Source organism: Capra hircus, chromosome 1, assembly GCF_001704415.2.
Source record: "Capra hircus breed San Clemente chromosome 1, ASM170441v1, whole genome shotgun sequence".
Lineage (NCBI taxonomy): Eukaryota > Metazoa > Chordata > Mammalia > Artiodactyla > Bovidae > Capra > Capra hircus.
The window spans coordinates 69,671,980-69,695,314 of NC_030808.1; the positions used below are offsets into that span (position 1 = coordinate 69,671,980).

The 23,335-nt window shown below is 36.5% G+C and overlaps 1 protein-coding gene across 2 annotated transcripts in view; it reads right to left on the reverse strand.

Annotated features, from left to right (window-relative positions):
* The window catches only part of SNX4 (sorting nexin 4), a 52,129-nt gene that overhangs the window by 15,461 nt on the left and 13,333 nt on the right, over window positions 1-23,335 (reverse strand). For both annotated transcript variants that reach the window (XM_018045920.1, XM_018045925.1), the window contains exons 3-8: window positions 18,759-18,894; window positions 18,532-18,681; window positions 18,019-18,066; window positions 10,929-10,984; window positions 7,302-7,374; window positions 80-141 (exon numbers count right to left, since the gene is read on the reverse strand). In XM_018045920.1, the coding sequence (XP_017901409.1) occupies window positions 80-141; window positions 7,302-7,374; window positions 10,929-10,984; window positions 18,019-18,066; window positions 18,532-18,681; window positions 18,759-18,894 (525 nt within the window). The remainder of the gene's footprint in view (window positions 1-79; window positions 142-7,301; window positions 7,375-10,928; window positions 10,985-18,018; window positions 18,067-18,531; window positions 18,682-18,758; window positions 18,895-23,335) is intronic.

Genomic DNA, 23,335 nt, shown 5'->3' on the forward strand with positions numbered 1-23,335 from the left:
AACTCATACATATTCAAGAATTACCGTTCTTACGCAAAAAGCTGATTAGAGCTAGTTGTTATTATAAAAGTTTGCATACCTGAAAACTCGCCCATAATTCCCATGTACTTTATATACACCATACAGTCGATCTGCTACTCTCTGGAATAAATATTCAAAAGAAATTGCTATGAGTTATAAACAGTTCACTGTTTATAAGTTATACACAGATTGCTAAAAATACATTTTATCTTCATTAAAAATACATATGTATACTTCGTACAACTTGAAAAATACGCAAAAAAAGAAAAAAGAGCTTAAATCTCCCAGTCTCATCATGGGGGGAAAAAACTAATGTTGTCATCATATTTATGTAATTTTTTCATATATATATATATATGTTTTAATTAACATTTTAAAATTTCCTATACCAAGAGTGCTAATATTTTTATCCAGCAGGTTAATATTATTTTTAATAGACACCAGTTAAAAAAACAGATGCATAAAATTTCACCTAGTGGTATATAGATTATATACACATTCCTTGTCAGGTACTCAGTTATCCCTAATTTTTTCAGTATTAAATAAGCATTCTCTGAGAGTACAGCTTTTTCCAAATTTCAGATTGCTTCCTTAAGATAAAAGTCCCCAATGAGGGATCTACCAGGGAAGAGAATATAAACATTTTCAATTGTATGATTGATAGTTTTATACACAAATGCTACACACATGCAATATACTTCCTGTGCTACTTTATCAAATTAATGCCTTCTAATCATGGCACCCCACTCCAGTACTCTTGCCTGGAAAATCCCATGGACGGAGGAGCCTAGTGGGCTGCAGTCCACGGGAGTTGGACTGAGAGTTGGACACGACTCAGTGACTTCACTTTCAGTTTTCACTTTCATGCACTGGAGAAGGAAATGGCAACCCACTCCAGTGTTCTTGCCTGGAGAATCCCAGGAACGGCGGAGCCTGGTGGGCTGCCATCTATGGGGTCGCACAGAGTTGGACACTACTGAAGTGACTTAGCAGCAGCAGCAGCAACCATTTAATAACAGTAGAATTATAGTTTAGCTCACTGAGATTAAAACACATACAGCCCGATCATTCACACACATCTTGCAAAAGACAAAAAACACTGTATGTGGTAATCTCCTTTCTCCAAAGTGTTATGGACATGAAATAGAAGACCAGAAGTCAATGTCCCATAAAACTCTTTAAAAAAAATTTTCTAGTATTCAACTTCTCAATGAAAATCCTGAGGATGAACTACCCCTCTAATTCCTTACTCAGTTCAGTTCAGTGGCTCAGTCATGTTCGACTCTTCGTGACCCATGAACCGCAGTACGCCAGGCCTCCCTGTCCATCATCAACTCCTGGAGTTTACCCAAATTCATATCGATTGAGTTGGTGATGCCACCCAACCATCTCATCCTCTGTCGTCCCCTTCTCCTCCTGCCCTCAATCTTTCCCAGCATCAGGGTCTTTTCAAATGAGTCAGCTCTTCGCACTAGGTGGCCAAATTCCTTACTCAAATATGAGTAATTTGAGGAAACAGGCATTAGCCATACAATAAATCTTAACCTGTTCAACAGCTTAAAAGTCAGTAAACCATACTATAAAACTTGGAGCTGGTATAAGAGGATCATAAAGTGCTTTCCATCTCTCCTTGACCTGCTATGAAGAAACACATGCCTGCTAGATGAGGGGAGCACACTACCGGTCTGCAGCTTGTTTCTGTGAAGTCTTACTAGAACAGTCATACTCATGCTAGCACTACCCACGGCTGCTTTCACAGCAGAGTTGAACAGCTTCAACAAGGGCCATAAGACCCGAGTAGGTAAAAATAATTACTATCTGGCCTTCAGAAAAAGTTCGCCAACTCCTGTACTAGGCTCCACTTTCAGTTCAAAGTTCAGTCTTTATTATGCTTGAAACTTTTCAGGGCTGTCCGCAGACCTCAAAACTAATTACTCTGGGACATTATTTCCCAACTATTTTTTGAGAGTCCTACAGAGTGTTGACTGGTTGTTTAAATGGGTTCCATTGTTAAATAAACTTTGGAAACAATGAGATTTAAAAGTTTAACAGGTTGTTGTGGGTTTTTTCTGCCCGACTTTTTAGATCTTTAACACTATATATGAATAAGGACTTTTGAGAGGGGGTGATCTGCAGTAGGGACCATATTATAGGACTGGCACTCTAAAGATGACAAAACGGAAAATGCCATTCTAGACTACTAACTTTTCTAGATTCTTGTACTTTTAAAAATCAAACCTCCTCCTGAAAGCTAAGCATTTTATCATCTACCTAAGATACTAAGCATGGAAGAGAGGGAAAGAGTTTGTTAAATAACCACATAAGTATAAAAACTAGAGCAACTTAAATACAAAATACATATCCAAAATAAACGTGCAAAGAAAAAGCTTTTGAATCCCAGGTGTTTAAAAGTTTTGTTTTTTTTTTTCTTTAAATTTTGTAACTTCATGCAGCTGATACAAAAAGAGCTTCAATCATAATAATTACAATTCTGGAAAATACTCTAGTCCACAGAGCGTGACAAAAGAGTTCTCATATGCCAGAAAGATGAGCAACTACACAAGGAACCACTCTCCTAGAGAATGAGGCAACACAGAGCCACTAAGCAGTTGTTACTGAACCAGCAGTAATGTTTCTGGTATCAACTACTCATGGAAGTAAATTGTGCTAGCCAACTAAAACACAAGATGACTAGTACCCAGATCATCAGGCAGTGAGAAAAAAAACGAAGCAAAGAAAAACTATAGACCAAAAATGAGCATTTCTACAGAAGAGTAAAGATAATAATGGCCAAGAAATAAATCATGAATTATTAAAACCTATGGCTCAGTGGTAAAGAATCCACCTGCCAATGCAGGAGACGCAGGAGATGTGGGTTCAATCCCTGGGTCAGGAAGATCCCCCTGGGAAGGAAATGGCAACCCATTCCAGTATTCTTGCCTGGGAAATTCCATGGACAGAGAAGCCTGGAGGGCTACAGTCCATGGTGTCACAGAAGAGTCAGATGCAACACCGGGACTAAACAACAACAAAACCAGATTAATTCAATGGTCACTGGTAATCAAGAATCGTGGTGCCAGGGAAAAGGGGCTAGACCCAATGATTCAGTCTAGACTGCCACTCAATTTTAATTCTGTTGACAAGTCTTTCTTTTTGAAAACTGATCATCTTAACAACTGACAGGAGAGGTCTGACACCTAGCAAGTAACATGACAACAGAAGAAACTTGGCAGACTCATCGTATCATCCTCCCCAGCTCTGAAATCATTTGGAACTATGCTAAGAATGCCTTCCCCATCCATACTGAAATAGTAGCAGATTAAATGTTAAAAAGGACATAAAGTTTTATGACAGTCTATTAAATGATCTTATTTTAAAAATCTGGACACATAGTTTTTCTTCTGAATTATCTTCTAAGGAGGCAACAATCATGAGATTTAAGACTCATGACAGTAAGTACTGCTAAAATCTTTCTCAAAGGAGTTGTATGTAAGACTTTACATTGCCATCACCAAATATTTCACAAACACTAGATACTGTTATCTATACAAATGACTACAAATTAAATGTTAAATAGTAGCTCAATAATTTCAATTTACATAGTTAGCATATTAGCAAAGTCAAGTAATCCTCCTTCCCTTCTAAATTTCATTTCCCCTAGAAAGGCAGTGAATATGATTGTAGAAAATAAGGGATTTGCTTCCTAATCTATAAATTGGGGACAGTCACAGCACCTACTTTCAAAGGGCCACTGTCAGAATTAGGTAAACACAACACACCATAGTTGGCTTATATACAACAGTAAATATAATAAATATTAGATCAGTTCAGTTTAGTTCAGTCCTCAGTTGTGTCTGACTCTTGCAACCCCATGGAGTACAGTACGCCAGCACTCCCTGTCCATCACCAACTCCTGGAGCTTGCTTAAATTCATGTCCATCGAGTTGTTGATGCCATCCAACCATCTTCATTCTCTGTCATTCCCTTCTCCTCCTGCCTTCAATATTTCCCAGCATCAGGGCCTTTTCCAATCAGTCAGTTCTTTGCATCAGGTGGCCAAAGTATTTGAGTTTCAGCTTTAGCATCAGTCCTTCCAATGAATATTCAGGATTGATTTTCTTTAGGATGGACTGGTTTGATTTTCTTGCAACCCAAAGGACTCTCAAGAGTCTTCTCCAACACCACAGTTCAAAATATTAGATGTTAGTACTTTTTACTTTTGTTTTAGTTTATGAAACATGGATTATCTCATCCGAATATCACAACTCTATGAATAACACACTCATTCATATAACAAATGTTTATGCAGTACCTACTGTGTACCAGGCAGATACTCTCCAAGAAAACAAACTCTGAAAGGTCTCTGGATTGGCCTGAAGAACTTAGTAAACGGCAGAGACAAGTGCTAATCCAGTTCCTCTCAATCTAAGACTACCCACCCTTTCTGGTTGTTCTGTTTTAATATCTTAAATATTAACTCTTCAACCTCTAAGTCATTTATTTTTTGCCTTTTCTATCAAGACTTTCAAAAGAATTTTCCTCAACAGAAAAGATAACCAAATAACTGTATTTTCTCTTTATCTGTTAACAAGTCATCATGTCTCCAACAGTGTCTAAGCCTTCTTCTTTTGACACTGAATGTAACAAAAAGGCTCTCCCTGTGGTGATCTCTGTTGTATTCAGCATTCTATCAGTGTTGGGTTCTAACCTTCCATTTTTAACTTTTATGTTACTGTCAATGACTAAAAAGCCTTTTTCCTAATTTTAGTACAATCAAGATTTTAGCTGTTCCATATTTTTCCCTGGCATTTATCTTATTTATCAAGTGCTGTCTTTCCTCTGAAGAGCTCAAGCAGTCTTTCAGGTCAATTAAGTTTCTGAAGCCTGTTTTCATAAAGCCTAGGGTAAATATCTACCCAGAATTCTCTTACTTGTGTATTACAAGCTGTTTGATGACAAGGTCATTTTCTTTAAAAGTTCTTGTCATATATACATTACTAACCAGTTCCCCTTGGCTGGTTATAATTAAGATCAAGGAGCAATTTATCTTACTGCTTTTCAAGATTTTTGTAAACATAAAATTATCAGCACATACATTTATTTATTCATCCATTCAATGAATACATAGTGGGTGCTATTCGAGTCAAGCACTATTCTCAGGATCCAGCAGTGAGAAAACAAAGCTCCTGCTCTTGCAAGCAATAATTAACAAGTTCAGAATGACAGAAAATGACAGAAATGATAGAAACGTGCATCGCATTTTATACAGGATGCTCAAGAAAGATAATTTCTCCCAAGAGGTATCTGAACCAATAACTGAATAACAAAAGAATAAGCCAAGTGAGGATCCTGGGGGTAGGGCATGGGGGAAGAAGGGTACAGGCCCAGGAAACGGCAAACAAAAGACCAGAAACAAGCTTGGCATGGTTAAAAATAGAAGAACCACAGGGCTAAAATGAAGTGCTGCTCTTGTTTAGTCACTAAGTCGTGTTCTCTTGCAACCCCATGGACTGTAGCCCCCCAGGTTCCTCTGTCAGTGGGATTTCCCAGGCAAGAATACTGGAGTGGGTTGCCATTTCCTTCTCCAGGGGGATCTTCCCAAACCAGGGATCAAATCCAAGTCACCTGCGCCTCTCCTGCATTGGCAGGCAGTTTCTTTACCACTGAGCCACGAGGGAAGCCCTCAAAATGAAATGTAAGAAGTATTCAAACAGCTGTGTGCAAGACTCAAAATTTTCTGTAACATCACTATTACATTTTATCATGATCTCTAAAGATTATTAAGTATTAATCACATTCAAAAATATACTTTTGGATGACCCAGAGAGATGGTATGGGGAGGGAGGTGGGAGGGGGGTTCAGGAGTGGGAACACATGTACACCCGTGGCGGATTCGTGTTGACGTATGGCAAAATCAATACAGTATTGTAAAATAAAATAAAGTTAAAAAATATATATATACTTTCAGCAGAAAGCCAAATATGATCACTGGATATCCCAGCTTGACTGCGATCGTTTTCTTACTTGCTTTATGAGAGCAATCACCCACATCTTCTTGCAGGCTAGATGATCTGCAGCACAGCTTCACAACAGTCAAACTTATTCCCTACATTTTACAGATTTTCTGGGTTTTAACTGTTACATTTTGTTCAATTCACCACTCATCTCTGATATTTTCGATAAATCTGACTCTGGCTGGTTTTTCTGCCTTTTCCCTTTGTTTCTTCTGGATGTGAACGACTGCTTGAGAATCTCTCAATACTCTACCCTAATAATTCCCATAGGTACCTTTTTCTTTTCCTACAAAGTAACTTACAATTTATATACAGAGTCCTATAGTACTCTGGATGGTTACACAGATTGGGCCAATATGAGGATACTTCAAAAGGAGTGTTCCCTTATTTTTTTGTACTTTTAATGAGAATCTTCATACAAACACACAAAAAGTAGAGAACAGTAGGATATACTCTCATTTCCCAACACTCACCTTCAACAATTATCATATGGCCAATTACGTTGCATCTAAAATTGACCCTCTCTCCACACTTTACCAGCAGACTCTTTCATTAAAACAAATCCCAGATGATATATTTCTTTTCAAGATGATTCTAATGAGTGTAAGATATGATACTAGACCTGGTAACTCAGTGTCTTTCAAAGCCTTTAAGACCAGTTCTAAGGTTTTCTTTAGGTTATCCCAAAGGACCAGAGTGGATGATACAATATTTTTCAGGTACTACATTAATCTACCCCAAAATATATTTCTCCAAGTCTATTACAGCCAAACTCTACAGGTAAGTACAATCATTATTGGTATATTTCTAGTTCCTCATGTCATAGCAGACCATTACCCTACATAAGTTTATTTAGTATAATTTAAGAGCACAGACACAGAATGGCTTAATATTAACTATTCACCAATCTTAAAAATAAATCTTGAAAGAATAAAAGAATATGTAGATCAAAGTCATACAATTATATTCCAATGCTGAAATGGCAGGCCCTTTGATAAATGTCAAAACAACCATATACTAAGAAGAAAAAAAAAAGAAACCATATATAGACTACAGAGAAAACAATAGGTTAAAATTCTTTAAGCTATTTATGCCAGAAAAAATTTCACAATTAAAAAAAATGCAATTTAGGTGAATAACATGCCAAATTTGAATATAAAAATCAGTTATTCATCATAAACACCTTCCATTATTTAAAAACATAATGATTAAATGAGAAGCACTTCCACAAGAACACCTGTCAAAAAGCTTCTGGTGACCACTTACAGCTCTGACTCGAAGGAGATGTGAGATGACAGACTGCAGTTCATCACTATAGTGTTTTAGTTCAATAAATCTCCTGAAACAGGAAACAAAACATCATTTTTTTCTTGAAAAGCAGTCAAAAACTGAAAGACAAAACAGCAGTTCCTGAGAATAATGAAACTGATTCTATTTAACCATATGCTGGCCTTAAACATTTACACATTGATACAAACTCAGAAAGTTCTAAAATTAAATAACCACATTTTCTTCAGATATTTTTAAAGCCAAGAAAAGATGTCATACTTTATAATTTACACCGTGGAACTGAGATAGAGATAAAATTTGTTGGTATGAAAAGTTACTTGGGAAAAAAAGAAAACAGGAGAAAATTTATGGTGCTAAAAAAATCTTTTGGTACAAACATAAACTCATGATCTCTAACACTAATCTTCACGCTGCTCAGTAATCTTTGTTTCTATAATCTAATATCTGCCATTCTCCATAACAACCTGAAACTTTAAATACCACTGTTCTTCTAGCAATATAACAGCTTACTTCACCCTCCTCAAAAACTTATTTCCTTGACATCATTGTTAATTTCTAATGATTTTTCCTTTTACTCTCAGGTCACTCCTAAAGTCTCCTTTGCAGGACTGACTTCCTTCACCCATCTCTTATAATGCCAACTTTAGTGTGCAAAGCACTGCTAAAATATTTGCCAGAAATACAACTGAGGGCCTCTAAGTAAAAGAGGGCATGAGTAATCACCATAACTGTACACAGAGGCCCTAGTGGGACTCAGGAATCTGAATTTATAACAAACTCACTCAGAGGATTCAGATGCTGGTAATCCTCAGATTATACTTTGGAAAACACCCTTCAAGCACTGGTTTCTTTAGAGTTCAGCCCTAGGTCCTCGCCATATTACAACCAATCATTCGGTCTACGTACTTTATGTGTGTGCATATGTGCCAAGTCACTTCAGTCGTGTCTGACTCTTTGCAACTCTATGGACTGTAGCCCACCAGGCTCCTCTGTCCATGGGATTCTCCAGGCAAGAATACTGGAGTGGGTTGCCATGCCCTCCTCCAGGGGATCTTCCTGACCCAGGGATTGAACCTGGGTCTCCTGCATTGGTAGGCGGGTTCTTTACCACTAGCACCACGTGGGAAGCCCGTACTCTATGTGATTTATTCACAAAGCTTCACGATTATGATCTACATGCTGCTTAACTCCAAATATCTATTTCCAGCCCAAAACTCTCTCTTTAAATGTTGTATCTATAATGCCAACTGGGTAACAGATTAGATTAGCAGATTAGTAGCTGTTCACATATCCAAAGTTCAACTTATCTTCCCCTATCCCATCAAATCTCTCTCCTCTGTACTCCCTAGCAGTTTAAAAATGAAACCCAGGTGCCACCTGTATTTCCTTCTCCTCTCTTTCACGCCATACATTCTATTAATCACTCTGTCTACCTCCTAAATATCAGCCAAATACTGCCACAAGAAAGTGGAAGACTTAAGGTCCTCCTCCTCACTGCTTTGAACAGTGCAAAGAAAAATAAACATGCATGAAGGAGGTATCATTTTGGTATTCCCTCTGAAACTCTTTCTGGTTTTCTAGATTTTAAGAAAGAACAGAAAGAAAGTATTTTAGTGATATAAACTATTTTAGTAATAGTTTGAATAATAATTAATGTACTGGGCCAGCTAGACCTAGAACAGAGATTCTACATATTAAAAATCTGTTACAACAATGACTGATATAGATAATTCTCTAATCTAAAATTTAAGGCAAACAAATTATATTACTAATTATATACTTTAACAAGTTTTTTAACAGGAGCAAAAAACTGCCCTGGTTATGTTATTGGCCATATCACATTTAAAATTCTATAATATGGATATTAAATAAAATTTAGCAGTCTAGAAAAGATGGTAGGTCAGAAAAGGGAAGACAAACATACAATTGACAATAAATTCTTTATTACATTAAAAAACATTTAACTAACAGCAACATTAAAATATTAATTTAAACTGTCTCATCTACATGCTCCTCTAAAGAATGTACATTCACCAATGTCATAAACTCTACTGCTGACATTTTCCAAAGCTTTTTCTGGAGGGTGACATAATTTTAGTTCTTAATCTAGACAACACCTCTTATATATTATGGATGTCGTAACCTTTATTAAAACCTCAGTGGAATCTTAAATGCACACTGTAAAGCAAAAGTCTATCTGAAAATGCTCCATACTACAATACAACATTCTGGAAAAGGCGAAACTATGGAATCAGTATAAAGATCAGTGGTTGCTAGGGTTATGGGGAGGAAGAGATAAAAAGGGAGAGCAAAGAGGCTTTTTAAGCACAGTGAAAATACTTTTCATGCTACTATAATGATACATACATGTCACTGTACGTGTGTCAAAACCCATACAATATATAACACCAAGGGTGAACCCTGATGTAAACTATGCACTTTGACAGGCATCATGATGATTCAATGCAGGCTGATCAATCATTAACAAATGTATCATGCTGGAAAGGGATAACAGGCCTGGCTGTGTGTATCCAGGAACAGCTTTGCAGGTGTAGGGGCAGAGGGGATACGGGAGGTTCTGTATGATGTTTCACTTAGTTTTTCTGGGAACCCAAAACTACTCTAAGAAACAAAGTCTATTCAAAAAGTGAAAACCTCAATGGTTACCATCACAATTCCCTAATTACCAAACTTTAAAATATTAATATTTACATCTTATATTCAGAAGTTATATTAAAAAGTAGAGGCATTACGTTAATATGTTATAGTTTATGAAAATCAGCATAACAGGCTGTCAGACTATGCAAACTTGGCCTCTGTCTGCTAAGAATGTACACTATGTAGAAGTTAAGGCTTGAAGGCCTGACTAGAGAAACTCTAACAGACCTCGTAAACTTGGTCGCCAAGTATGGAAAAACTCCATCTACCTAAGCACATTTCTAACTGGAAAGTACAGCTGAACTAAGCTTCAGGCAAAGGTCCATATGACGAAGAGCCTGAATTATCTGCCAAATTCCAGAATGAGCAAAACCAAATCTTAAGTACCTAGATTCCACCCTCCGGAAAGTTATTTCTGAATACACAGTTTCCTTTAATATAGAAACGCTCTCACAAACTCCAAACTAACATTAACGAAATCAGGTAATTGTCATACAGATATAGCTCCATGACATTATATACTAGTATGCATTTACTGATCAAGTTTTCTTGGCATTCAAAGTAGATAGTTTATTATTAAAATAGATAATATATTATCTTGAGTTTTGCACATATCTGACAAGCAAAGTCTAATAAGAAAACCTATTTTATACGAAAATAAAATTACTTTCCTCATTTTTCTGATACCTTCAATAACACTTAATAAATCCTTCCAGGAAAAAGTAGTGGTTTAATTTTCTAAAACTTCAGCTACTTATAACCTTAATCCCAATAAAATCATCAAATTTCAAAATCAGTTTTAGACTGTAAAAGGATTTCACTAATGTGAATTACTATTTAAAATATTTAGCAAATAAAGTGCATACATTCAGAAATGAAAAATTAAATAGATTGATAGGCACCATTCAAAACAACACTGTAACTGTTATTAAAACAAAACCTTACTTGTCTGGGTTTTTCACTCTGAATGTTGCATTAAGCGCTTTTAACCTGGAGTCTGCCTGGAAAAAATAATTTATTCACTTAATACAATTATATTTCAGGGTATAAATCCAAACAGTTTTATTTTCCCCTTAGAATTAAGCTATTCAGGTATAGTTTTCTTCATATTATTTGTGTCAAACACATTAAACATACCCCCCAAAACAACTAGTAGTTATTTTTTAAACACTGCAAAAATAATATTATAAATTAAACTGAATACATGACATTCAATGATACCAAAGTAAAACAACTGTAAATACCAACACGGAGCAAGCATACAGCTCTGCATTATTATAACTCAGAATAGGTTGTGTCAAAAAGTAGTTTACTTTTTCTCTAAATCAAGAAAAACAATGATCTGTATATATAAACTAAATAAAATTACTGCTTTGAAGCCTGGGCCTTACTGAGGGTCATTCTCAGAAGGCCATTCTCAATGTACATAAACCAAATGTACATTGGTTTTTCTCATTTTCATGATCAGTATTTTAGAAAAGAAAGAAATATGGAAATGCCTGTACTAAGTTAAAACAAGCCGCTGCTGCTGCTAAGTCGCTTCAGTCATGTCCGACTCTGTGCGACCCCATAGATGGCAGCCCACCAGGCTCCCCCGTCCCTGGGATTCTCCAGGCAAGACCACTGGAGTGGGTTGCCACTGCCTTCTCCGAAAACAAGCTAGATGACATCATATTAATTACTTTCTAGTTGACAGGAAACATTACAACACAACTTTTAAACAACCTTTACTTATTTCTAGATATTCTGACATAACTATTTAACTACCTTTAGTTATTTCTGCTGCTGCTTAGTTGCTAAGTGGTGTCTAAATCTATGCAACCCTGTGGACTACAGCCAGCCAGGCACCCTCTGTCCATGGGATTTCCCAGGCAAGAATACTGGAGTGGGTTGCTATTTCCTTCTCCAGGGGATTTTCCTGACCCAGGGATAGAGCTCACATCTCCTGTGTTGGCAGGCAGGTTCTTTACCTGGGAAACCTCTTCACTTCTACCTTATTTCAAAGGAGAGACAGAGGGATCAACACTAATTTCACTGTATAAACTTATACTTAATATATCCAAATTTATCCTCTTTGTCTATGTCCTCATTTAAAATATATACATAAATGTATTTTTTCCCCTGACCAAGGCACAAAAACCACAAAAGGTGTAGCTCAATCGGTTAACAATTTATAACATGATTTGGTTTTGAAAATACCAACCATCCTGAACATTTTATATCATTCCAATTTATAAACCCTAATTACAAATACTCCCCAAATAATAAAACAAACAAACCAGAACAACTAAGGCTTCCTAGATTACACAGCTTAAAAAAAAAAAAAAAAAAAACTGCAATAATACACCACTCCACAAATCCAGCATCCTAAAACTTTAGACCAAAAGCAATTCAAAGAGCTATCAAGAATATCTAAAGCTTAAGTTGTCACTGAATTCAGGGGATTCTCTTATTTCTAAAATGGGGTATATTTTAGGAATTTCCCTGGCAGTCCAGAGGTTAGGACTCCACACTTCAAATGTAAGGGGCACAGGTTGGATCCCTGGTCAAGAAATGAGGATCCCACATGCCATGTGGCATGGCCCCCCCACCAAAAAAAAAAGTTTTTAATAAATAAATGGATATTTTACCAATTCTTGAAATTTCTTACATCTGAAGGGCAAAGGAGCTAATGCATGTGAAAGTCCTTTCAATTACAGCATATATGAATTTAAGGCATATATGACTCCCTTGTGTTCTTTAAGTGATTTCAAATTACCAGTGTGTTAATGACTTTATAGGCACAAGCAAATGAGATTAAGTAAGGATGAAATTACATAAAACCCATAAGTTAAAAAAAAGAAAATTTTCATGTGTATCTTTTTCTGAATCTCATACTGAATCCCACTAATTTATTTTTTACTTTTAATATTACCAATTTACCACTATAGAAGGCATATAAAATGTAAACCATCACCATCCTAACCTTGCTTACCAAACACTGACAGGTCAGTCCATCGTAACACCCCACTCAATCTGCTCATCATATCACAAGATTTCATAAAAAGAGAAACTACCTAAAATGTCATCAAATCAGAAACTTCTCCCCAAATCTAGATCTCTAAGTGAAAGAGAAAGTCACTCAGTCGTGTCCGACTCTTTGCGACCCCATGGACTATAATATACAGTCCATGGAATTCTCTACGCCAGAATACTGGAGTGGGTAGCCTTTCCCTCCTCCAGGGGATCCTCCCAACCCAGGGATCGAACCCAGGTCTCCCACATTGCAGGCGGATTCTTTACCAGCTGAGCCACAAGGGAAGCCCTACCCAAATCTGACAGGTTACCGTTCATCCATCTTATCAGATCCCCCACTAAATTTCTAAAGAAGCCCTTAAGCCACTGTTTCATACCACCCTACTTTGTCTCCTTTGCTACAGCACTGTCTGAAATCCCCTGGGTTGTTTGCTTGTTTCCTAGCTGTCCATGAAAATGTAAGAGCCACAAGGAAAAACACAATGTGAATAGGGCCCGAGAGTTGCACAATAGCCACCATGGCACTACTTTAAACTGCATTTTCATTCCTGTAGCCCCAACACTTCCTAATGCCTGGCACAAGAAAAACATGCAGTAAGTATACTGGATGAACGAAAAACAAAAACAAAAACCCCGACTATTCTACAGTCCCAACTTAATACCTTCCCATATTCTTTAATCCCCACCTCCCTTTCCCTTTCCAATTACATACTATACTTCTCTTGTTCTAGACCTTGTCTCTCCTCTATTTCATTTTCAGATTCTTATCTTCCTCCAAACCTTACCTAGTAAACCATTACCAGCTTGCCCTATCTCTAACATTCTTCTTCCTTGACCCCTTTGGCTGACTCCACTGAAGGATTCTCATTATTCAGGTCTCAGCTCAAATATTCTCTTCAACCATGTGACCCAGTTTGCCCAGAACAGTACTACTGGTTTACACCTGCTGTCCTAACCTAATTATTAGCAGAGCCCCTTTTTATTCTCAAAACTGTCTCCATTTGAACAATAAATTATACTGTCATATCTCAAAATAATCTCTGGGGAAAAAATTCCAGCTGTCATATTATCTCACAACAATAACTGTTTTCTTTATCACCTATAACTTTCAAAGTATCTTAAATAGATGTTAATTCAACTTCAACTACTTCAGTATTGGAGCTTATGAATGTTTCCAGCTTATTCACAGTTGGATCCACAGCACCTAGAAGAGTATCTGACAGTCTGTAGGTACCTGGCATCTGGAATCTCCAGATTTAGCAGAGATACTAAAGGCTCAGATCTTGTCTCTGGCAGTTCCTCCTCCAAGTGACAAACAAGGTTCTAGATACTTCCCAGTCAGCCTAAATTCATTTAAGATTTGGGCATATGGATGACACTTACTTTCATGTAACTGGGTTAAAATGGTACTTCTTTAAAGTAACTAGTTAATATGTTCATTACTCTAAAGAGAAGTTCTCTGCTCTCCCTTCACTGAATTAACAGAAGTATCATATAGACATCCAAGAAAAATGAAGGAATGCCAATATATAACAGTGATGAAAAAGTCTGTTGCTCATATTTGTGTTAAATGAAGAACAAGAGTGGGGAAGTGAGGGGAGGGGAGAGAGTTCCCTAGCGGTCCAATGGTTAGAACTCTGTGCGCTCACTGTCAAGGGCCTCCGTTGAATGTTTAATCCCTGGTTGGTGACTCAAGATCCCACAAGTCATGTAGCATGGCCAAAAAAATAAATAAATAAAGCACAGACTTTTATAAAACTAAATTTTTACAATTATCCTGCTGAGTATAATATTCTAGGCTACAGTCCATGGGGTCACAGAGTCGGACACAACTGAGTGACTTCACTTTCACTATTGACCTATAACACTATATTAGCTCCAGTCTGACTCAGAACAATCTCATTTTCAATGAAATATAGTTTCCAACATTCCTTTACCAACCATCTTTATGTACATTAATTATACAAGTAGCTAGTGAAAAGATAAGTAATACAGGATGGTAATTAAGAAGGCCTGGACTTGAATTCAGCCTCTATCACTTATAACTATATGACTGTGGGTTAAGTCACTTTCTCGAGTTCCTGACCTAAAAAGCTGGGATAATACTGAACTAACCTCAAAAGTACTGAGGCAGCTGCCAGCAAAAAAACCATGAACACTATATCAGAGTACAGTGCTTAAGCACACAGTAAACATTTAATGTTAATGATATTCAGACAAAATGCTGCTTTTGGTTCTAAACTTTTTTTCCTTAACAATTTTGATAAATTTTAAAATTATTTTCCTAAAAACATTCTTATCTGTCATCTTACAACAATGTTTGTCAAGTTTTAGGCCCATGGGAGTCAGTACGTCTACAATGAACTCTAGGATTCAGTATTCTGAACAATCCCAACAAACTGAGACTCACGAAGCCAACTGACCACACTTGAAGAAACACTGAATTTAAAAAAATTTTTTACATCAAAAAACTAGTTGCATGCTAAAAAGAAGGAGAAGAAGAAGAAAAAACACTGAATTATAAGTACTCAGCCAGCAATTCAACCTTTTCTGGAAGCCTCAAAGTAACCACTATAAACAACTAACACTGAATCCACCTGTGATGCAATGAAGCCCGAGAGGCTACAAAGGTGTGCGGGGATTTGGCACCATGCCACAGACCCCAGTACTGCAGTGTCTGACTCTTACCTCACTGTTATACTTGACCGGCAGGCTCAGCTGTCAACTCTCACTATTGTCACGGTATGCCTAACTCCAGCAGTTTGCACCTTTAGACCTTTAAAACTTTCTAGGAGGCTGCAGACTAAAAGTCAAGTTTGTTTGGATAACTACAATAAAATGAACTGGATACCATCTGAGAGGACCGAAGTATATCTGGAAACACTGTAGTAAGTTATGCCACATCCATCTGAACATCTCAGAAGTCAGTTCTAAATCCCACCTTTTGACTGTGATCAGGTTAGTTATAACTACCAAATACACAATCTCCAGATAAGTGAGCCTTTCTCTCTCTATATATATATATATAGATATACACAGATGCACGTACATGCTTGAATGTATGCATGCACATACATGCACCTGTTAGTCCAAAAGGTTCCGTTGCCTTGCAAGTGTTTCCAAATTCTCCCTATACATTTTACGTCTGCTGCTACTGCTAAGTCACTTCAGTCGTGACCGACTCTGTGCGACCCCATAGACAGCAGCCCACCAGGCTCCCCTGTCCCTGGGATTCTTCAGGCAAGAACACTGGAGTGGGCTGCCATTGCCTTCTCCAATGCATGAAAGTGAAAAGTGAAAGTGAAGTCGCTCAGTTGTGTCCGACTCTTAGCGACCTCATGGACTGCAGCCCTACCAGGCTCCTCCATCCCTGGGATTTTCCAGGCAAGAGTACTGGAGTGGGTTGCCATTGCCTTCTCCTACATTTTATGTCTAGTTCATTTCAATTCCTACTTTTCAAATTATTAATACTGTGTACAGAGTATTACCTTTCAAAGATTTTATAAAAGTGAAACTAGGATTTTACCGTAAGGCTATCTAAATATAAAACATTATATCCAAACACTTAGCACTGACACACGAGATTCAAAGCACTCTGTAGACAGAATAATCTAAATGGATGGGGAAATTCATGAATTTTCTCAAGGCCACCCAGTTACACCCAAAAATTGCGCTAAGGACAAACAACTGATAACCAGTTACTAAAATAATGACTAAATCAATGAAACTTTCAAAAATTTAAAAGTTTAAAATTTTTCTATTATATAAAGAGACATCACCAAAAACAATATTTTAGTTTGTTCTTTTCTTTATTATTAGCTCCTAAGAAATCCTGGACTAGTTCTCATAAAATTCTATCAAAATATAAACAATTTTTTAAAGTTCAGAGTTATTTCAAATTATCTTTAAAATTTCATTATTCTCTTTTTGAGCACCACAGTGAGTTACAGCTAAGAAAATACTAATTTTTTCATGTTATCTGAAGTTTCAGATAACTCGTAAGGTGAACCAGTAAGTTAAAATTGGTTTATGACAAAATTAGATACTTAATTACATTTTCAGAAAAAAAAGTATGTATTTTTTAAAAATACATTAAAAAAAAATGTGCAGAAAAAAATGTTTTCTCCTGTCTTTTTGTGTTAAAATTAAAATACCTATATATACCTAAATCTCTAGTTCTTAAAATTACTGTAAAGACATTCTGTTCTTGCTGCCTAAACCTATTGAACTTCTGTTATTGTGATATCATATGAACTGTTTATCAATTTATATTACTTTTTCTTCTTACCTATTCTGTTTATGTAAGAGATGGAAAGTTTTAAAAATCTGCAGTGTTAAATTACTTTCGGAAACCAGAGGGAGGGGAGAGCAGAGCAGAGTGAGGGTAGTCATCTTACGACTGACACACTCTTTAATTTTTAAGTAACAGTTCCATTCCCAAACACTAATTCTAATGATCAATATGATGAGCAATCAAAAGCTAATTAAACCTGTATCACTGATACAAAATGAATCCTATGCCCACTCAAAATCGGCCACCATGTCTCAGTATACAAAATAAGCATGACTGATGGCTCCTCTTTTAGCCTACTAAGATAGGAAAACCCAAGTTCAACCCTTTACAAGTGTCTTTTCTATCTAATAGAGTAAGCAATTATGCAGGCACCACTGAGAGTGACAGTGATAAGCACAGAGGAAAGAAAAAACCATAAAAAGCATAATATGACTATACTGTGGGAAAAATCTATAGCTTATACCTAAATTATTGCTTCAAAATGTTCTTTTCCAAGAGAATTAAATTTATACATAAATATGCCCATTATAGTCTCACTATTAACAAAAATTACACCGATCAAAAATAAACTGTACTGTTTCTTTAAGAACTTTACCAGTGTTATTAGACGTAAAGCCTATTTCCAACATTCACTCATTCAATAAATAGCAAGTATCCATTAAGGCATGGCACTGTGCTAGAAAGTGTAAATGGACATGACAAATTATTTCATACAATTACCCTTACCTTCAGCTGAAATCCAGTTTCATTTACCGTCTCTTTCCAGTTGCCTTCCTAAATATTAAAGATAACTTTAGATATCACTGTAAAATAGCCCATAAGTAATATCCCAAATAAAATACCCATCGTTCTGTTCTTCTTTCATGGGAGATGGGAGAGAGGGGTTAAAAAAGAATTATTTTCACTGCAAAATTACACATACAATCCAGATTTCAAAAGATTATCAGAGACAACCCCAAAATTTTATAGATCCAGGATTCAAAAAACTAAAGACTAACTTTGATACCATTTAAGTGATACCAAAAAGTACCATCTTTAGTATCTTTAAGTATAGAAATGTTAGCCAAAAGAATGATATAATACTTTGGAAATTCAAAACAAAACAAACCGTGAAAATACATATAAATTAACAAAGGGCGGCTCCAAGAGAATCCTTAAGAAAAAGCAGTCCACAATTTAAAATTTTTAAAATCCCAAGTCAAATGAAATTTTTTAAAAGACTAAATAAAAGAAAAATACCTGTGTTAAAAACAAATAGAAGATTTTGTCTCTACAAAGGATGGGATGTGAAGCGACTCTCAAGAGGAAATTTTCTAAACCAATTCGTCGTCTTTCCACAAAATCCGGGTCCATGTTGTCAGCAGAGAGTTTATGCCAAACGAATTCTGCCTAGATAAACAAAACAATCATGAAGAATAGTCTCAATGCTAACGACTTCTAAACAATACCACCAATTCACTCCTTACCCTTTTTTCTGGAAGAGGTGGCACAACAATATGTGGATAGTAAACTAAAAGGTAGTTTCTCAACAACTCAAATTCACTATACCGCCTCCACAGTGAGTCTGTTAGGACACTCTGACCATCACTATGTTCAACTGACCTGAAAAAGACAGAATAAGATTTCTAGTGTTTTTTAAAAAATACAAATGCATGCATACAACCTCCTTTAAAACTGATAACTCCATTTACTGAACGCTTATGAACCAGGAGGACTATGAACCAGGCGCTGAGAACTTTTCATGTATTATTTAATCCTTACAACAAACCTGGTGAAGCAGGGATTACTGTCCCCATTTCACAGATGAGGAAGCAGCGGCACGGTATATGCTTTTCCTTCAATCACAAAGATTTGTGGGTAGAGAACTCAGATCTGTCTGATTCCCAAGCCCTCACTCCTAACCACTTTACTTCATTATAGAAAACCTATTTGAACTTGAGAGAAATAGTCATATTAGGAATATTCTTCTCAACAAAAGCCTCAATGTAAAATAATTCAGTTAACATAATGGCTGGCTTTACAATATAGTGAAAGTCTGGCTTCACCAGACTTCAATGAAACCAGTGTTTCATTAAAGAAAAAAGTATTTTTAATTGCCACAATGAAAGAACAACTGCCACCACGAGAGAACAACATTCATGCCAAAGACCATGACACCAAAAACCCCTCAATTTAACATCATCAATGAATCAGATGCATCCAAGTACCAGAAAAGATCCACAAAAGTAAAATGTCAATTAACTCTGAAAGAGTGGCAAGAAGGGAAGTAACGAATCAGTTTTAGTCTTGTATTTAATATAAAGAGCTGTAGGCAATGCCATAGGCACCCATATAGAAGTTCAAATCGGGGGAAAGCTGGGTAAAATCATAAAAAGACTATTTGAAATTATTTTGACTATTTATGATTTCTGCTAGCATAATGACTATTAGAAAACATCAGTCTTCTAAACATTATCTGAACCTTCTCATTTCCTAAGTGAAAATAACTTACAAATCCTCCAAGAAACATACATATAACCAAAATGTGCATTTGTACATGTACAGTATAAAGGCAGAGAGGCTAAATCAGTCTCAGAATAAAGTCTGGAGAAAATGTGTACACCATGCCATGCTCAACACAAGAGGTTCAGTGTTTTTATTATTTACATATTAAGTTTGCTACATTAATTCACTGTATATTAATAAAAAGGGAAACATAATATGAAATTCAAAATATACAAATGGCTTTAATGGCAAGATAGAGGATTATTAAATGATAATTCATTTTAAAGAGTTGACCTAACCATTAGCTGACTAAAACTTTTCTAATTCAGATTTTCAACTTCAGCTAAAAAAAAAATATCTTGGGTTAATATCAAGATTCAAATTATTCAAAATCATTACCAACAGAGCCCAAATCTTGCTAAAAAGTAGATAAATATAGCCCATAGGCAGTACATCTAAAGGCTGTTAGAAGAGCTACTACAAGTTGTTTTCGCTTTGTTTTTATTTCAAAGGCCACAAAAAGAAGTTAGCGGAAGTCACCTAAAAGCACAGAGAAAACTTTCTTTGAACCACAAAACTACCCCATTTTCCAATCATTTAACAAATATTTAATAACTCATAAGAGATATAAGCATCTGAATGCAGAGTTCCAAACAATAGCAAGAAGAGATAAGAAAGCCTTCCTCAGCGATCAATGCAAAGAAATAGAGGAAAAGAACAGAATGGGAAAGACTAGAGATCTCTTCAAGAAAATCAGACATACCAAGGAAACATTTCATGCCAAGATGGGCTTGATAAAGGACAGAAATGGTATGGACCTAACAGAAGCAGAAGATATTAAGAAAAGGTAGCAAGAATACACAGAAGAACTGTATAAAAAAGATCTTCATAACCAAGATAATCATGATGGTATGATCACTCACCTAGAGCAGACATCCTGGAATGTGAAGTCAAGTGGGCCTTAGAAAGCATCACTTCAAACAAAGCTAGTGGAGGTGATGGGAATTCCAGTTGAGCTATTTCAAATCCTGAAAGATGATGCTGTGAAAGTGCTGCACTCAATATGCCAGCAAATTTGGAAAACTCAGCAGTGGCCACAGGACTAGAAAATGTCAGTTTTCATTCCAATCCCAAAGAAAGGCAATGCCAAAGAATGCTCAAACTACCACACAATTGCACTCATCTTACACGCTAGTAATACTCAAAATTCTCCAAGCCAGGCTTCAGCAATACGTGAACCGTGAACTCCAGATGTTCAAGCTGGTTTTAGAAAAGGCAGAGGAACCAGAGATCAAATTGCCAACATCTGCTGGATCATTGAAAAAGCAAGAGAGTTCCAGGAAAACATCTATTTCTGCTTTATTGACTATGCCAAAGCCTTTGACTGTGTGGATCACAATAAACTGTGGAAAATTCTGAAAGAGATGGGAATACCAGACCACCTGACCTGCCTCTTGAGAAACCTATATGTAGGTCAGGAAGCAACAGTTCGAACTGGACATGGAACAACAGACTGGTTCCAAATAGGGAAAGGAGTACGTCAAGGCTGTATACTGTCACCCTGCTTATTTAACTTCTATGCAGAGTACATCATGAGAAACGCTGGGCTGGAAGAAGCACAAGCTGGAATCAAGATTGCCAGGAGAAATATCAATCACCTCAGATATGCAGACGACACCACCCTTATGGCAGAAAGTGAAGAGGAACTAAAAAAACTCTTGATGAAACTGAAAGAGAGTGAAAAAGTTGGCTTAAAGCTCAACATTCAGAAAACGAAGATCATGGCATCTGGTCCCATCACTTCATGGGAAATAGATGGGGAAACAGTGGCAACAGTGTCAGACTTTATTTTCTTGGGCTCCAAAATCACTGTAGATGGTGACTGCAGTCATGAAATTAAAAGACGCTTACTCCTTGGAAGGAAAGTTATGACCGGTTAACCTAGACCAACCAACCTCTGTTGGTTACTTTGTCAACAAAGGTCCGTCTAGTCAAGGCTATGGTTCTTCCTGTGGTCATGTGTGGATGTGAGAGTTGGACTGTGAAAAAAGCTGAGCACCGAAGAATTGATGCTTTTGAACTGTCAGGTTGGAGAAGACTCTTCAGAGTCTCTTGGACTGCAAGGAGATCCAACCAGTCCATTCTGAACTCCTTCAGCCCTGGGTGTTCTTTGGAAGGAATGATGCTAAAGCTGAAACTCCAATACTTTGGCCACCTCATGCAAAGAGTTGACTCATTGGAAAAGACCCTGATGCTGGGAGGGATTGGGGGTAGGAGGAGAAGAGGACGACTGAGGATGAGATGGCTGGATGGCATCACCGACTCGACAGACGTGAGTCTGAGTGAACTCCGGGAGTTAGTGATGGATAGGGAGGCCTGGCGTGCTGAGATTCATGGGGTCACAAAGAGCTGGACACAACTGAGCAACTGAACTGAACTGAAGTGGTTTCACATGCAATATTTAAATAAAATTTAACTGTTTAAACCATTTAATTTGACAAAGTATTAGGATCTTTAGCCCTACTTTACAAATTAGAAGAATTAAGTAAAAACACCTTATAGCTTCCCAGGACAAAGAGGCATTCTTACCTATTAATACTTACAATATTCTTACCTGTTTTAAAAGGGTTCATACTTTATGAACAGGAAAACATAAAAATCTCTGAAAAAACTAAAATCAATGACCTTAGCCTTATTAATCCTTAATCTATTTAACTGTAACACAACAGGCAACTGCTAAACTGACTTTCTTCTTGTGTCCAGAGAAGAGATGAGCTATGTGATAAAGTTGAACTTTTAGTCAATGTCAAGGCTCAACAATATTCAAGTGTCCAAGATACTCTGCCTAACACTGAATTACAGCAAGAATTCTACATGACCAAAATAATAAATTCCAGGGTTCTGTGGTTGCTGAAGGTCAGTTACAGTACTGACAAAATAATCTATTTATAAACAGTATTTCTGAAAGTGGACGTGTATATGACATGGGATAGGCAAGAATTTAAGACAGGGAAAACACAAGTCATTAAGAAAAAAGATAAATTTGACTGTCTTAAGATGTAAAGCTTTTGTATTTGGAAGATAAAACTATAGTCCATGGCTCATTTGCTTCAAAAACACTTGGAACTTAAGCTCAAAATGTATTAATTCCTGGACTCCACTCAAAATTCAGTAGCTTAACAAATTTTCCAAGTGATTCCTATATATTTTAAAGTTTAAGAATCACTGTTTTAAAATAAATGAAATTTAAGTGTGAAAGTCAACTCAATATCCTTTTGTATACCACATTATTTACTGATGACCCACTTATATATTTATCCAGAGGCTAGCTATATTACTCATGTATGGTCGCTTCTAACTCCAACTTTTGAATTACAATTCTCTATTCATTTCAAAGTCAAGAGTAAACAACTATAATAAATAAAGAGTAAACAGCTATAAATTATTCCAGATTATTGAAATCAAGAGGTTCTTCTAGCAGTAAAGCTAATCAACAGCTAATTTCATTGTTCAACTGGATGAAGAAACAGGCATATGTTAAAAATATCCTTTTTAGCTT